This window comes from Rutilus rutilus (genome assembly GCF_951802725.1).
Source record: "Rutilus rutilus genome assembly, chromosome: 21".
In the NCBI taxonomy this organism is placed as follows: domain Eukaryota; kingdom Metazoa; phylum Chordata; class Actinopteri; order Cypriniformes; family Leuciscidae; genus Rutilus; species Rutilus rutilus.
In genome coordinates, this window is record NC_140226.1 from 5433116 (window position 1) to 5451537 (window position 18422).

At 38.8% G+C, this 18422-nt stretch overlaps 1 protein-coding gene across 3 annotated transcripts in view; it reads right to left on the reverse strand.

Annotated features, from left to right (window-relative positions):
* The window catches only part of numb (NUMB endocytic adaptor protein), a 78615-nt gene that overhangs the window by 41353 nt on the left and 18840 nt on the right, over positions 1–18422 (reverse strand). For all 3 annotated transcript variants that reach the window (XM_084393185.1, XM_084393186.1, XM_084393184.1), the window contains exon 2: positions 2695–2834. In XM_084393185.1, the coding sequence (XP_084249311.1) occupies positions 2695–2820 (126 nt within the window). In that variant the 5' untranslated portion in view covers positions 2821–2834. The remainder of the gene's footprint in view (positions 1–2694; positions 2835–18422) is intronic.

Here is an 18422-nt window from a genome sequence, read left to right on the forward strand (position 1 = left end):
GGTGGTGGTTGAGGAGATTCCCCCTCAAAGCGCTTTGAGTGCAGAGAAAAGCACTATGTGTGAACAAAAGCCAGGACCAAACGTAGTGATGACGCACGGGCCATCGCACGGGCCTTTCTACAACCTCTGCTACAGCATACAGGGAACGAGCCACTCGGCAATACCAGTGGCGCTACTGGGGAGTATGGACTCGTCTTCGTGTAGTGATGACGAATTACGTAATAGGAGTTATACAAGTCGACGAGTCGGTTGCAATATTTCCGCTAAAAACGTTAATGAAATTAGTTGTTGCGCACATCCCTACTTACAACATGACTCTGAACCAGTTATTGAGGACGAATGAGAAAACCAGCTGTCTATAACCACGAGAACAGCCGTTTTCCATTGCCTGTAAAAGAACAGAGCAGTAATTTAGCTGGGAAATGGGCACAGTTATTCATAGAGCTCGTGTTCTCGGGCAGTCAGAAGTGTGTCCTCAACACAACCAAACCTTTATGTGAACGGGTCATCATCAGACACTTTCAAACATGTGTGTTAATAAGCCAGGTATCAGAAACTTGCTCCGGTCCACGCAGAGTCCGCACGTGGCTTTTAAAAAAACATTTAAAAGATATCCACGTCATACGTCAAACAGACGTCACAAAACATGATAATAAAATATTATTTAAATTGTACTGTATATTTGTAAACAGCAGCTGCGCTACAGTATTGAGAATGAGATATCTGTGAGAGGGGTGATGTGATTAATCACAAAAATGTCACAAAATCATAATATCCTAAAACATATGCTCCATTTTCCAGTTGCAAATTATAATATTATGAATAATATTATAATTTTTCGAATTAATTGATTCTATTCTATAAATTCCTTTAACTTAGAATTAATGGAATTCTTTTCAATGGTTTACAACACACATATCCCGGGGTTATTGTTTATTAGATTTCCATTGACATTTTCAGTGGCTTGTAAAACTGAGAAAAATGCACCGCTAATCTGTGCATGAGCTCAGAACTGTGCGACTGTTTCCCCTCAGCTTTGCCTCCATCTGCTTTTAACGCAGATCTATTCGTCAATATGAACTGATTAATGCCAAGGATGTGCAAAACTACACAAATTCATCATAAACTAACCCGAGAATTACAAAGAAAGTCCTGTAGACGTTAAGCACAGTTCACTGGCATTAGATGGAGAAAAATCTTTAGTTTTCCTCCAAAACCTTAATTTCTATTTGGCTGATGAAAGAAAGTCATATACATCTAGGACGGCCTGTCGGGTGAGTAAATAATCAGGTCATTTTCATTTTTGGGTGAACTATTCCTTTAAGAAGGACTCCAAAACAGAGGAGAAGAGAATTTTTAGAAACGGTTATTTTATGCACCTAAACAACCAATTCACTGGATGTCATTCTCCTGAAAAAGCACCTCAAATGAACAAAAGCACAAGCCATAAAAAACACTGACTCACTGCTTTATACACACTCACACACACACATTTACACACACCCACACTGAGCTGTATGGAGTATATTTATGATCAGCAGGTGGAGAAATAAGAGCTCAGATGATGATAGTGAAACTAGGACATGACAACAGAACACACACACACACTCCCGCCAGAGGCCACCGATTTACTGAGACCTTATGGTACAATAATAAACCAGCCTAAAAACAGAGGTGAAAAATCACATCTAAAGGGAAAATCGGTCAGAATCTGGAGACATGCACTCGTCTTTGATTTCAGTTTGCTCTCTCTGTGGGATTGTGGGTAAATGTGTAAAACTTAAATATAGATTAATCCTTATTAAAGCTACAAAAGTTATTCAATCAAGAGCAGTGAGTGATTTTCTCTTTTCAGTTGTTGTTTGATTAACATTAATGACAGACAGCAGCAGGTTTATTAGGCTGCTGTCACTTTAAGCCCTGACGCACATCACGCGCATCTGATACACATTTCCTCACAACTCTTTACGGTCATTTAACACATTTAAGACTGTGCTTGCGAGGATACTCGACAAAACATAATTTTGAGGGTTTTTGTCGTTCAAGCACTGCCTGAAGCAACTTTCCGTGCACACGAGTGTGTGTGTGTGTGTGTGTGTGTGTGTGTGACACAGACAGGAGATTCACAGACGTGTGCCAGTACTGCACTGCGTTCTCTTTTGTGCCTTATCGCGCTTGAATAGTTTAAAAGCATTTACATGAATAAGAGCATGATCATACTGTATAATGTAACGCTAGCCAAAGAATGACATGAAATTAATTGAATGAAAAAAATTAATCGCATGCATTAACGCATTAATATTGACAGCCCTAGTAAATTTTACTTGTTATTTTTACAGATTGTCAACGAATGTCTTAGAAAATGTAGAACGTTTTTACATGAAAATATTTAAAGCTACGGTTCTTCATACGTGACCCGTAAAGAGCACAGAAGAACACTTGCTTTGAAAAATGGTGTGAAACACAGCATATTATTTTCCAAAAATAGTTCAGAGACGAGTGTGTTCAGACAAGCAGAACAGCAGCAGACAACAAGTGTCTCAAAGCTCTAGTAATCTCGAGCATGAACAGCATGAAAACGATTGACAGCTGCAGGTGGTTGAGCACAGGTGTGTGTGTGTGTGTGTGTGTGTGTGTGTGTGTGTGTGTGTGTGTGTGTGTGTGTGTGTGTGTGTGTGTGTGTGTGTTCATTACCTTCACAGCGAAGCTGCATTTGCCCCCGCGCACGGCCTCCTCGTCTGTCTGCCACTGGTGCGGCCGGCTGGACTCGGGCACGTAAACGTCTTTCTTTCGCCGGAAGCTCTGCCGTAGCTTATTCATCGCTCAGCCTCCTCCTGCAGACAGAGACAGACAGAGACGTTCACACAGATGACTAGTCCCACAGAGCCAGACTCATATCAGCTTCACACCTAGTCCATTAATAACTAAAAATGTCTAAATGATTGGAAAAAGCATGCAAAAAAAAAAAAAAAGTCATAGTGCCAAACCTTCAGCAGTCAATACCAGTGCCAGTGAAAGTACAGTGATGACATTGACGTCATTATCAGCAATATATATATATAGATAGATAGATTTTTTTATGCCGATATCTACTGAATATTAATCATGTGTTCTGAAAACAAAAGGAGATGTGCTAGTGAGGTTTGCAGCTGCATAGGAGCAAGGAATTTTAAACTGCTATGCCTTCGTATCACACACACAATATTTCTCTCTCGCTAACACCAAAATTAAACAAGATCTGTGCGGCGTCAACAGTGAATGCACCAGCACACACACACACACGCAGTGATGAGTCACATCAGAGCCAGACTGCAGACAGACTCACACAGAAGAGTCTACGCCACTGAAACTTCTACAAAGAGCAACAGAGAAACAGGGAGAAGCTTCATTTCCCTGTACAGTCCACAGAAGATCAGATTTCAACAGCATAACGTGACACTCATTTGAATGAGCTGGAGGAGTACACACTCACACACACTCACACACGTACAGGCAGTAAGTAACAGCTTGTCTTGCAAGGAGGAAAACACAATAGCACATTAGCATAAGACACCAGTGCCAAGCCCTGCTTGCCTGTGATGTGTGAGCAATAGAAACAAACACCACACACACACACACACACACACACTCACTCATGCAGACACACACAGGTTCCCAACTGAAAGTGTTATTCCTGATTTTGTGTGTGTGTGTGTGTGTGTGTGTGTGTGTGTATGTATATAGTTAGTTAATTAGTAGGTTTAACTTTCTTTTTCCCCAAGGAAGTTAAGCAATTTAGGAGCACATTAGAAAAAAACTTGAAAATGTATCAAATAGAATAGAATAAAAATAAAAATGTAATTAAATGTATTATTTACACATTTCTGCTTCAAACTGTATTTAAATATTATGTAAATATGTATAGGCCTTCTTTAAACTGTGTGTGTGCAAATATATGCATGTAATACATTGTTGTGCTGATACTAGTAAAAATCTATTGAATAATTCAAATTATGTTCTTAGTCTTTCCTTCCTGCGATGGCAAACCCATACGGTTTACTGTGTAACCAAAACACCAACTACTACCAGGACAAAAACTTTTATTATAAACATGCCTGATTAAATACACCAGGACTCTTATTTTGTAATGTTTGTACTTTACTACTTCCAGCTGCTCATCCGAAAAGATGAGTGAGATAAAATATGCACTCAATATAATGTAAACAACACCATGAAGTTGTAATGAGTCATCAACAGAATATAATAATCAATCGTTTGGCATAATTAGGCAACGCAATATTCATTGATGTTGACCTTCTCTGAAACCGTGAGCCGGTAAAGACAACGTTACAAAGTGTTACAAAATGTTTTACCGCAAATTAATGCTGACACATTTATTCATCAAATAATTAGGTTTCCACAAAAATATGAAGCAGCACAACTGTTTTCAATGTTGATAATGATCAGAAATGTGTATTGAGCATCAAATCATCATATTAGAGTGATTTCTGAAGGATCATGTGACACTGACGACTGGAGTAATGCTGCTGAAAATACAGCTTTTGATCACAGGAATAAATTACAGTTTACAATATATTCACATACTAGAAAACAGTTATTGTAAATTCTAATAATATAAATCACAATATTACTATTTTTGCTGTATTTTGGATCAAATAAATGCAGCCTAGGTGAGCAGAAGAGACTTATTTCAAAGACACACACAAAAGAAATCTTTCTGACCGTAAACTTTTGAACGCTAGTGTGTTTAGAGCCGAAAAGAAGACGCTTTTTAGCAGATGCTCCTGAAAGATGTATCTAATTGGTCAGTGAGTTTTTGTCATTGGATAAAGAAAATCCTTTTGTCCTTGGACAAATAATCTCTCCCAATGTGAAAATACAGAGTAGCAGAAGAAAACGGAAAAATGTTAATAAGCAGAAGAGATTAGTGTGTGTGTGTGTGTGTGTGTGTGTGTGTGTGTGTGTCATCAAACAGCCAGGCCAGTGCCAACGAGTTCATCTACTTTCAGAGGACAGAAGCTGTGAGAACACCAGAAGAAAGCAGTGCAGAGGAGGCGAGGGAGAGAGAATCTCTGCGTAACGCTTCGACTTCAGCAGCTTTTCTGTGCTCGTCTGTATGTGGGTCAGATGGTTTGTGCAATGCAGGCCGCGGGCAAAGCTCTGTCACTGCAGAAGAAAGCAGACATGATGAAAAACACCACTCCGCAGATCTCTGTCACTCCTCATCACACTGACATCCCTCTCTCCCTCGTGATCTCGGAGCGTTCTGTACCCGTGTTTAAGCTCCATTCACAACCACAGTGATTCTATCTGTGGAGGTCACAAGGTCACCGTACTGTTAGTCATGGTCAATTCCTGTTGCTATTGGTGGGCTGTGTAATGAAAACTTGACCTCAAATGGGCTTATCTAACTAGATAAGCAGTTTTCTTGTTGCTAGAAAGGATTCTGCAGGGGAAAGCAGCGGCAGTAATGCATAATGAGTCAGAAATAGAGGTTTGGAATGAAATGGATGAAAAAAAAAATTGAGATCAATGAATAAATCAAACGCCTTCAGAATGCTGACCATTTCTGATACGGTTTTCCATGCATTATATAAGGGATAATGTGCAGTCAGTCAGCACAATGGTAATGAATGGCTAGCTTTACATTATCCCTGTATGTAGGCAGAGACAAATCGTATAGAACAGGAAAATCTGTTTCAATCCATTTTTTTGTGTGTGGGGTTATGCTTTTGAATGCCGCTTCGTGATCACGTGTACTCCGTGTATAGGGAGCGACCGCACATTTAACAAGACAAGATATTTGTCAGGATCTGTTGCACATCAAATCCTCCGCCATCAGTCATGGCTCCTTCCTCTCATCGTCTGACTCTGCAGCTCGTGCTGTATGGACGCAGCGGTGGGCAAGTAATGTAGTGGGTGTACGGCCGAACACTAAGGCTACGTTTACACGTGGATGGCTATTTTCATAAACGGACATTTCACCCCTCTTCGTTTTCAAAAATAACATCGTGCACGCGAGCCCATGTATATGCCGTCAAGAGCATGCCAAACTTGTAGGTGGCAGTGTAACGAGAAGCTCAAGCCCACATTAGCCAATCAGAATCCCGAAAATAGTCACATTCTGTGACGTCGCTGCCTAAAACTCAGTTCTTCTCAGTTTACATGCAAACGTGCAAACGAAGTTTTCCAAAATGTCCACTCTGGCCGGAGTTTTTAGAAAGAATCGTTTTCAGAGGCGAATTCTCCGTTTGCGTGTAAACAAAGGCACAAACGAAGGGAAATGTCTCCGTTTTTTAAAATAGCCATTGTATGTGTAAACTAAGTAACACCGGTACTAGGTACACAACACAACTAGGGATGTGACGGTGCGGACATTTTCCCATCGGTTAATCGACGTGTGACAACACCGGTAATCCCGATATCACTGGGGAAGGGGCGGTGATTTGAAAGAGAAAGTAAAATGCGCACAGCCATTCATAACGGTGCGGAGCAGAGCGAGCGTTTTCAATCAATTCTTATGAAACTTGAGCTTCCATAGGAATGAACTAAAAACGCTCCACGCCCAGTGCACACACACCGTTATGAATATCCTTGCAGCGAATTAGCGCCAATTTTTGGGGGACGGCAATTGAATGGTGGGTTCATTGTCATTCTTAATGAAAAACACAACTAATAATTTGTAGGTTCCCTAAAAGCACTGGGTTTAAATCCAAAATATTACCAATTATTATTATTTCTTGATAACAGACCGCTGCTAAGTATAACACACCATTGCCATGAAAAACAGAGCGTTGCTATGGACGCAGGACTCTAAACGTAGAGACGGAACGGACTATTTTTTTTAGCGGAAGGAATACAATCGTTTTTAAATCAATATTTTGTGTCAAATTATTGATTTATTTGGTAGGTAGCCATGTAATAAGCGGGATAATGTAGAGCGAGGCGGTTGTTATAGCGAATACAACCCCTTCAGGCTGATTCAAGACCCCTCCGCTGATCAGCCTGTCGGGGTTGTATTCACTATAACAACCGCCTCGCTCTACATTATCCCTTACATAGGCACTTTTACATTTCACATTGTAACCAAATTGTCCGCCATCGTCTCGTCAGTCAGCTCCTCACTCTGGAGATAAATGAGATTCAGTTTCAGCAGACAAGTTCAGTTTTTAACTTTAACTTAACTTTTTCTTTCATTGGCTTTCTCGAAGTAATAACATGTACTTAAATGAGAAGAAACCTTAAAGGGGTCATGAACTAAGAAATCAAATTTTCCTTGAGGTTTTGACATATAAGAGGTCATCATATTATATGAATATCCTGAAAGTTTCAGAACTGAAAACTTCCTTGTTAGTCCAAAATCAGCTTTTATTGTTACCAGGCCCAGCGAACGACTCGTTCTGGAACGTGCCTCTTTATGACGTCATAGATGGGTGAAAGGCCGCCTCTGCAGAAGAAGATCAACGTAGGTCAGTAAATCAAACCAGTGACTAAACGGTCAACTTCACATCGTTTCTCTTAGTAGGGTGTAAATAATCAGTTATTTCAACAGATTGAATTATATATAGAAAGCGATCAAAGAACGCTCCGTTTACAATCGCTGGAGCTGTCAATCACACAGCGTGAGTTCATCAGTGACTGAGTTCTGGCCAAAACTCCCGTTATAATCAACAAATCTCTTATTTACATCGTGTTTGCACTGTTAGTTATGATGAAAGCAATCGTTAGTGTGCAGAAATCGAGTTGCAATGACGAGATCACTGCATTCATGCGTTCAACGTGTCTGTGATCGGCTACAATGCTCATCACTGCAACCTTTCATGCCACCATCTAAATATAATGCCATAGATCTAATTGTAATGCTATAATTATCACTTTTCACGAGTAGTAAACATTGAGCGTAATAGTAAAAACGTGCTAAAACTGGTATTCGAGAGAGTTCCACATGTAATACTAGCTATTTCATATGCAAAGCTGTCAGCCAATCACAGCAGTGAGCGTTTACACTGAAGTCTCACACGGACACGCCCCTTCAAACAGAGCGTTCAAATCAGAGGCTAAAATCAGGGAAGGAAAAATGCCATTTATTTCTAAATTATGACAATTTTTAAAGTAAAAATCATACTAACATTATAAGTGCACCCATGGAAACAATAAAACTAATGCAGTTCATGACCCCTTTAAACGCTTAAAACAGATTTGCATAATTAGCTAATTTAATAGCATACAAGGTTACATGACTCAAACCCATTGATAACAATAACTCAAAATATCATAATTGGATGCTGACTGAAGCTCCTTCACACTCTTGTTCATGACAGACGTCCGGTTGCTTTGCCCTGCGAGCGGCTGTCAGTGTGAACAGGCTTTACACTATTTACTTGCTTTATGATTCTCTTGTCTGTGTCTTTCTGTCTCTCTGACGAGTGTGTGGGAGAGTGAGTCGGATGTCAAGGGGGTGAAATATAAGAGAATGTGAGTGTGTGTGAAAAGAGTCTATGGGAAACAGAAACACAAGGTAAACCGAGTCATGTGAGCAGGCTTAGCTGCACAGCAATCACTTTCACACATTTCATGTTTAACTGGCGTTAAATTGATGGATTCGTTTAAAAAGCCACATCTGTTACTCACAACCAACTGTGTTTTGCTGCTAACTACACATGACAAAGTTTCTGGATTAACAAACGTATTTAAATGCACGACTGAATCCGATTGACAGTGTTAACTACAGCAACGGACGGAACAAAACAGTCTGATACTGTATGTCAAATGATCTGTGCATTAAGACTAGGAGTGTAAATGCAAAATAATAGATCTGCCACTTTTTCCCCAAGTAATGAGTTACTTTGTTGTTCATTTCATCACTAACTTTTCAAATCAGTCACTCAGTGCTTTTTACATAGAAATGTACAGATTTTTAAAAATAAAAAAATTCTTAGTAGGGTTGACCGTCTGTGATAATATCGTGATTGTTGTTTTAATGATGTGACTGACATTATCCAGTATGTCCTTCATTCTACAAATCACATCTGAGAGTTGCACACATACACATGATATAGTCGCTAGCGCATTTAGAGCACGCTTTCACTGCGTGAGCTACTCTACTAAAATGCATTTCGAATGCCCCCAATATTCAAGATAATATACCTCTGTATGTCTATTATAATTGTATTATTTAATATTACTAAGATTATAGTTAATGTCACTTGAAGAGTGCCGTTTTTGTCTCCAAATATCAGCATGATTTCAAATGTGATATTGATTTTACAACAGTTCAATAAACAAGAAGGTTAATATTAAGTGACTTACATTTTAGACACAATATTGCCTGTTTTTTCTCTACTTCGCCTACTACTTTTTGTTGTTTCAAACAAAAGCCACAGGACAGTTTTGAGTCTCTCAGCAACACATGATGGTGTTTCGTTACAGAACGAACGAATCATTTGAATGAATGATTCAGTGACTCACTCATTAAGACAGTCAAATCCTTCATTCCTGAATGAATCAGCCGTTTGAATGAATAGGTTTTAATTTCACATTTAAAGTAACTTTTCATTTTTTTTATAATTTCAAAATATCAATATTCAACGTTTTATGTTTAAAAGATCAAATCATTATTTCTGCATTTGTAACGGCAGGTTAAATGCATTGATGTCCCTCTGAGCTGCAGTCTGTGTAACAGCATCTAAATGCCACTTCAGATGCAGCGTCTGTGTTTCCTCTGCACTGCAAAGATAAGTTTTGTACTGATTTCATTTGATTGGTAACAGCCCTATTATGTCTTATTATTTTAATAGAATTTTATTGATGTAAGAATTCAACACAAAATGTGATGCATACATTTAATTAGGTTTAAAAATGGCTTTACAAAAGGTAAAAATGCCCATAAAAGGTAACAACTTAAAAAATAAATAAAAAATACCACACAGAATATAAAGAATATAAAAAAATTTAGGAGTCATCTGTCCACTATCAGTACTGGGCTCGCAGGGTCACATGGGTAAAGCACTGTGTGTGTGGATGACCGTGTTCGTACACCACCACCGAAGACCATTTCTGACCCAGGAAAAACCCTTTAGGGGAAAGTTGGGATAAAAATGCACAAGCACAGCTTATATGAACTGAATTCACACTGTGAGTATTGTACATAGGGCTACGAGTAAATGTTAAGCAAGGAGCAACTGTATTCACAACGTTAAGATCGGCTTCAATTCTTTGTCTGAAGACTTGTGTCCTAATCTACGGCTCGCTCAGACTTTGTTTGGCAGTTACGGCTTTTCTCACACTTTCTGGCTAGTTACAGCTCCTTAAATATTTCAGCCAAAAACTAAAGTCCTGTCATTAGTAGGGGTGTGACGAGATCTCGCGAGACTAAAATGTGATTTTTCAGAGTGAAAAGCTGTCGTGATTTTGCCATGACGGAAAATGAGGGTGAAATTAACAGACTATGTTTGAACATTACATTCCACTGTCGTTTTGTAGCCTATGTGCGATATTAAAACACGTGCAATATAAATTATGCTCGTCTCCCAATGCCAAACATAGGGGTGTAAGAAAAAAAAAAATCGATACACTTGAGTATCGCGATATTTTATTTTGCAATACTGTATCGATTTTCAAAAACGCAATATCGAATTTTTTTTTTTTTTTTTTTTACGTTTACGTGCAAAAATATTCATGGTAAGACAGTGGTTTACGTTTATGTTGTGTTTAAATCCCTACCACTAGATGGCTATGCTGAGACGCACCACTAGTGTCCTCGCCTAACATTTTTGCTAGACGTTAACCACGTAGCTATGGCTGAACCGGCTCCCGCTGCATTCCGTGCTGAAGTGTGGAATCATTTTGGTTTCCAGAGTAAAGAGGCGCACTACCGATATCGACAGGAACCATGCAGTTTGTAAATTGTGTCTGGGAAAAATACTCTGGTAATACCATGAATTTGATTGCACATAATGTGTTATGTATTGTGACAGGGGCTATATGTATTTTCTTTTATTATGGCCTACTTGAGCATATAAAAATTTGCTCACTAAGGCCGGCGAGACACTGGCTGCGTGGCGTGTCCGTTTTTATTTCGGTTCCCATGTTAACAGGTTAGAGCTTGCACACTGCCTGCGTGACACGCACGGCTCGAGCCGCGCGGAAAACGCGTGCATGCTAGAAATAGAACCGACGCCTATCACGCGACACGCAAGCGTGTTGGAAGCGTTTCCAGGCAAAATAGAATAGGAAAAGATGTTTATATGTCATTTTGACACGAATACATATTAATAAATGTCATTTTGATGTTTGAAAGTCTCTAGGTTTTGACATAAATGCAAATATAAATGTAATTTAAAAAAAATATTATCGATTTTCAAATACTGCACCTGTCAATACAGAACGAAATATTCTGTAGCCTATTTTGCCGTCAACACTGCCGTTGTCTTTGCTGCTATATATTTATGTTTAACATGAAGTATAGGCCTTCCACAACTCTCTCCCCATATGTCGAATATATCACCAATGAGGCTTATCACGTCACCTAGCAGCAGCAGCGCCGCATCAGACACGTTTCTGGTGTGCAAAGACATTGAAAACGCCACGCAAACGCCACGCAGCAGTGTGTCGCCGGCCTAAGAACAGGTGAACCACAATCCCAAACTGCCAGTTTGATTTTCTGTTTACTGAATTGTTTACCTAAAGTAAACTTCTTTGACTTTTATGCACATCATGTCTTTTTTTAAATATTACTTTTTCTAAAATTATAGTCCTACTTTAAAAAACAATCCCAATATATCACCTTATGCACAGTATCGAAATATATTACAATATATTGAATCGTGGCCCATGTATCGTGATACGTATCGTATCGCCAGATTCTTGCCAATACACAGCCCTAACACATCTCTGGATTGTGTAGTTGTGGCTCTGGTCTCTGTTTGTTTATTTTTGTTATTTATACTTTTTTATTTCTATGTTTAATTTGTGGAAAGGAGTTGAATTAGGTGGTCGCACACAGCCTCAATCAGAAGATCTGGAAGCTCATAAATCATGTACAGTAAGATCTAAAGAGAATCATGTGAAATCATACAAGAGCCAGTCAGTTGAGTTTGTGGCAAAACCTTTTACAGTGCTTGTAGTAGTGTTGCACGATGCACCGATACTTCAAAAGTATCGCGATTCTCAGAAATTAAAAACGTCACGATTCCTAAATTTATTAGTATCGATACTTCTAAGAATGACCGCGTTCCAGATTTGTAAGGCCGGCGACACACTGGCTGCGTGGCGTGTCCATTTTTATTTCGGCTCCCTTGTTAACAGGTTAGAGCTAGCACACTGCCTGCATGACACGCGCGCCCGAGCCGCGCGGAAAACGCGTGCATGCTAGAAATACAACCGACGCCTATTTTTCACGCGACATGCAAGCGTGTTGGAAGCGTTTCCAGGCAAAATAGAATAGGAAAAGATGTTTCTATGTCATTTTGACACGAATACATATTAATAAATGACATTTTGATGTTTGAAAGTCTAGGTTTTGACATAAATGCAGATGTAAATGTAATAAAAAAATACTGCACTTCTCAATACAGAACGAAATATTCTGTAGCCTATTTTGCCGTCAACACTGCCGACGTTGTCTTTGCTGCTATATATTTATGTTTAACATGAAGTATAGGCCTTCCACAACTCTCTCCCCATATGTCAAATATATCACCAATGAGGCTTATCATATGTTACCAATATTAAACATTTTTTAATATAATTGCTGTTCATATTTTTATTCAAAGTTCAGAATCAAGATAAAGTTATTACCGGTAACTCTTATGTTTCTTATGATAACTGAGATAATTTATGTATTTTTTTACCTTGAATGTCATTGCTCTAATTTATTTTTTATATTTTTATATTTCATATTTTGTTCAAATGTTTAATCTGCTGTTCATATGTTCATTTATTAGTGTGTATTATGATTAGAATGTTGTCCCAGTTTTAAAATAAAGCACAGCAATGATATTTGAGAGTGTTTCTCCCTTTTCAGGAAAAGTTTGAAATCGCAATTCTTGACTTGGTATCGGTATCGAAACAATAATTTTTGGTATCGTGACAACACTAGCTTGTATATTGTTGTCTTTCAATGCATTTGATAATTCATACTCATAAAGTAGAACTGAATTGACATTCATTACAAGATTATTAGTTAAAACATTTCAAAATGCGCCTGCAGACTATTTTTCCAGTGATTCATTTTGTCATTGAGGATTTCTGTTAAATATTGTGCGAAAATCTTGTCTTGTCTTGTTCTCGTGAACCCAATAAGTGTCTCGTTTGGTGAGATAAGTGTCTCGTCACACCCCAGTCATTACCGATGTGTTACTCACCACTCCTGCAGCTCGAAAGCAAAATTACCGCTGTTTTTCTGAGGGACACAAAAGGAGGATGACATTTTTCGACAAATCGCTAAAGCTGCATCAGCCTAATGCTTATTTCTTGATTTTAAACGATTCTCATTTTGATGAACCAATACTGATTCAGCGAACCAACACGCGCTGTTTTCAGTTGACGAATGAGCAAATCTTTACTAAACAGTCCGTGATTGAATGAGCACTGATTCAGAGGGGCTTCTCTCAGCCTGTTGTGTTAATGAGGTCATTAGTGCACTAGAAGAGCATTAGTTGAGCGCTTGCCAGACACAAGCCTCTCACTGCCTCAGTCACGCGGCTCAGAGACGAGACATGAAAGCAGGAGGAGCGAGAGCGAGAGGAGACGGGCTGAAGAGAGGAGCGAGCCGATGAGCGGCGCTGGGCTGAGAGAGGAGCTATTTAAATCATCTCTCCAGGAACGGAAAACACTTATTAATTCCTACAAATAGAACCTGGAGAGGAAGACAAAAGACCTACAGAGAGAGAGAGAGAGAGAGAGAGAGAGAGAGAGAGAGAGAGAGAGAGAGAGAGAGAGAGAGAGAGAGAGAGAGAGAGAGAGAGAGAGAGAGAGAGAGAGAGAGAGAGAGAGAGAGAGAGAGAGAGAGAGAGAGAGAGAGAGAGAGAGAGAGAGAGAGAGACTCATTCAATGCAACAAACACGCTCAGACATCTTATGAATGAAAACTAAAAATGCATTTAAGCTGGTAAAAAAAGGAAGCAATTTCAGGCATCACTTGCAGCTTATGTAATGATGGAAAAATCATTACATAAAGCCTGATATAATAAGAAATCAAAATCAATCAGACAGTACTGATTTGAGAAGGTTGATTTCTCCAAATAGAGTAACACTGTGTTTATTTGAGCGTCCAGACCAGCTTGATCAACACCGACTGACTGAGCCAATGGTGTGACAGTTTAGCTGAACTTTATTTACATTGTACATACTCAAATAAGTACTGAGTAATATTAATTAATGTACTTACTATAGAGTAACGGTCAGGGTTTAGGGTTAGTTACTTGCAGAGCCGGACAGTAACGGAGTACATTTACTTGAGTACAGTACTTAAGTACAATTTTAAGGGATCTGTACTTTACTCGAGTATCATTTTTGGGGAGTACTCATGACTTTACTCAAGTACATTTGAGAGGCAAATATTGTACTCTTTACTCCACTACATTTCTATCCATAACTGTGAGTACCCGTTACTTCTTCTAAAAAAAAAAAAAGGAAAAAAGAAAACCTCGGAAACCCTCAATTTGTTGTTTCCCTCTCAAACGTGATTGGATTGAGCAGGCGCCACTGATTGGGACAGCCTATCAGCAATCACCTTCAGCTTTCCGCCAAAGTCACCTCCATGGTCAGATTTAGATAAGAGACGAAACCATGGACGAAACAATGGATGAAGACGCAGCAGGTCCATCCCGGGAATGTGCCAACCCGTGGCCCCAGCTCGCCAGACTATTTCAATTTTCTGAACAATTTAATGATAGTTTTCGCTTCAAGTGTTTGCTGTGTAATGTAAGCACTGTGGCAGTAGTAATGCAATATTTAGAAAATGTACTCTTGTACTCTTGATACTCAAGTACTTTTAAAAACAGTACTTTTACTTAAGTAGACATCTGACTGCAGTACTTTTACTTGTACTTGAGTAAAATTTAGCAAGGGGTATCTGTACTTTTACTCAAGTAATGAAGCTGTGTACTCTGTCTGCCTCTGGTTACTTGTAATTCTGTATAATTTACTGTTACTTCGATAGACCTTCTGTAGCCCCGCCCCTTTTCAGCGCTGCGCTCGTGGTCTTTTGTCTTCCGGTCTCTATTTTCACAGCGATCTTGCGTATTTATGAATGAACGTCTCGTTTTAAAATCTTCCCGTTCTACCGACATTTGTTAAGACATCTGCTTTAAACAATACAATCCTCATGATAACTTTCGTTAACTTTACATTAAGTAAATCCACTTCAAAAGCTAATTACTCCTGGACAGCAATGCCATAGAAATATACAGATCGACCGCAAAACCGGAAGTTAAAAAAGACAATATTCTAAAGATGGCGGCGCCCTCGTTTCTCTGGCGCATAAGGTCTATCTAACATGTAACCACGTCACCTTAAAATAGTGTTACCCACAGTTTTCCTGTGTAAACAGTAAACCACTGTAGTGCATCACTTTGTTTGCCAAAAAAAAAATATATATACACCACTTTTGATATTATAATAAATTTGTATTAAATCATAAATCCAGAAAAGTTAAAACAGACGACACAATTTTAAAAAAGAAGAAGAACAACAACAACAACAACAACACAAAAGGCCATAAAGAAGGGCACTGTAAATTAAAGTGCTACAAAATACTCCAATGCAAACTAAAACGTAAAGTATCTTTTGATTTAAAAAATAAATTATATATAGCCTATATAACTGAATGCCATCTGCTGAAAAAAAGACAATGTAATGAGGTGGTGATGCTTATTGCTGCATAACGCCTACTGAAGTGAGTCAACGATATTGCGCAACAGGAAGCAGTGAAACAGGAAGTGAAAGGGGACGGGAAGGAAGGGAACCCTCTTCTGGATCTAGAGCTGTGGAAGTGCTGGTCCGACTCTGTCCCAGCCTTGACAAACAGCCAGTTTTAGAAACCCAGATTACAGCCAAGCAAAGCACATCTACTGAAACACAGAGGAGCGGCCAACAGAAGCGCTGTCACAGTATGATAACCTTCACTAGAAATATCAAAAAACACAAATAACACAACATACAGAGCCCAAATGTCCTCAATGCAAATGATAACTGGTAATATTTGATCAGATTTTTCCAACATTTACTTCTTATCACATTCGCATCACACAGAATGTCATGGACAAGATTTAGCATAACATTTATCCATCAAAATCTGAACTAACTGACAACTCTTTTGTTGTTAACAGTGAAGAGTGTTGCACACAGACCACAAAACTGATGAGATCACTTCTGGTGTCAGATGATTACATCTGATGACACGCTGCTCATTTCACCGTCTCTTTGAGCCACCAAAACCACAGAAAACACGCACACACACACACACTTGTATATGTTGTTTACAGGGACTTTCCATAGGTGTAATGGTTTTTATAGTGTATAAAATGTATTTTCTGTCCCCTTAAACCATATATGCCAGAACACACACACACACACACACACACACACACACACACACACACACACACACACACACACACACACACACGAATACACAAGAAAAGTGTATGTGAAAAGTGGCTCTTGCATTGTATGACGTGACACAACTACTTGCCCGGTGCTGTTCTGTTCACATGGCACAGGTTTAACAAACTTGCTCTCAAAACGCAGGTGTGAATCCATAAAAAAATATGAAGTGTCCAAAACATTTAAAGAGGCTGTCACTATTAATTATAACCAACTATTGTTTATACCCAATTGTTTTCAATGGGACACAGAGTGTTTTTAAAATGCCAGTAGCGTGACAATGTGTTGATTTGGGTAACTTTGGGTAAAACGTGATCACTCATCACTGTCACTTTTTCCCTGGCTGTCCAATCACAGTGCAGGAGGGGCGGGACTAATACCACAGTGACCAACCACCACATTCTGCTGCTTGTACAACGGTAACAACAAACATTAAAATAAATATACTTCATATTCCAGCAGGATTTGCACCTGCCCACACTGCCAAAAGAACCAAAACCTGGTTCAATGACCATGGTATCACTGTGTAATTACTGTGTGATTTCATGTAATTTTCTAATTTTCTGAGATTTTGATTTCATGGGTTTCATAAGCTGTAGCCTAAGCCATAATCATCAAAATTATAACAAATAAAGGCTTGAAATATCTCACTTTGCATGTAATGTGTCTATATAATATATTAGTTTCACCTGTTAAGTTGAATTCTTGAAATAAATCAACTTTTTGATGATATTCTAATTTTATGACCAGCACCTGTCATATATATATGTTTTTTTTTTTTTTTTTTTTTAAACAAGAGCCAGAGCAAATACTTTACATTGTATCAGCATTTTTATATAGAAACAATAAAGAAACAAACTATTTGTGAAATGAGATGCTAGTAACACTTCGGCGGTTGCTCCGTGCGCATCATAGCAAGCGTATCGTAGGCATTTTCAGCTGTCTAAAAACGTTTAGGTGGAGACGCGGCCTTAGGGTTAGTTAGTTTACATCAGAGGTGTTCAGCATATGTGTGTCCTCGAGGCTCCAGAGGGTGTGACAGATTACACACATTATTTACATTATATAGTCTAGGGGTGTAACAGTTCACATTACTCATGGTTTGGCTTGTATCGCGGTTTTAGGGGCATGGTTCGGTATGTGCTTGGCTATGTTCAGGGAAAAAAGGACTAGTCAAATACATTCATAACGGTGCGTGTCCACTGGCGAGGAGCAAACAGAGCGTTTTCAGTTCAAGTTGAGCTTCCATAGCAATGAATTGAAAACGCTTGCTCTTCTCCGCGCCAGAGGACTCGCACCGTATGGAGAACGGTCAGACAATCGTTATTACACCAGTAATATTGTTATATAATTGTTGCAACTAAAGCACTATAATAACAAACCAATGTTTGTTTTATTTACTCTGATATATGCATTTTATTCTCATCTCACACATTGTGAATTTGCATTCAAATTTGTATGGCACTATTTAAATTTCCAATGAACATGTGGTTACATCTTCATTAATCGGGATGCATTTGAAAACAATGTTTTAATTTCAAAATACCAGCATTTTCAAGCGTCTCTTGTCAACCCTGAAACATCAGAAAAGGCTAAAATTACTGCGCATGCAAAACATAACAAAAGCTCACTGAGAGATCAGACATCATAAAGTTCTCGCGCCATTTTTCTGGCACAATCATTAGCAAAATATCTCGCTACTCACTGGCACGTCCAGGTTGCTCTTGAGCAACTGAGAGTAAATATTGTGTCATCTTTGCAGAAATGTAATATATTCTAATAATAGGATTCACTCTCTCTTAAAGACATTGGTAG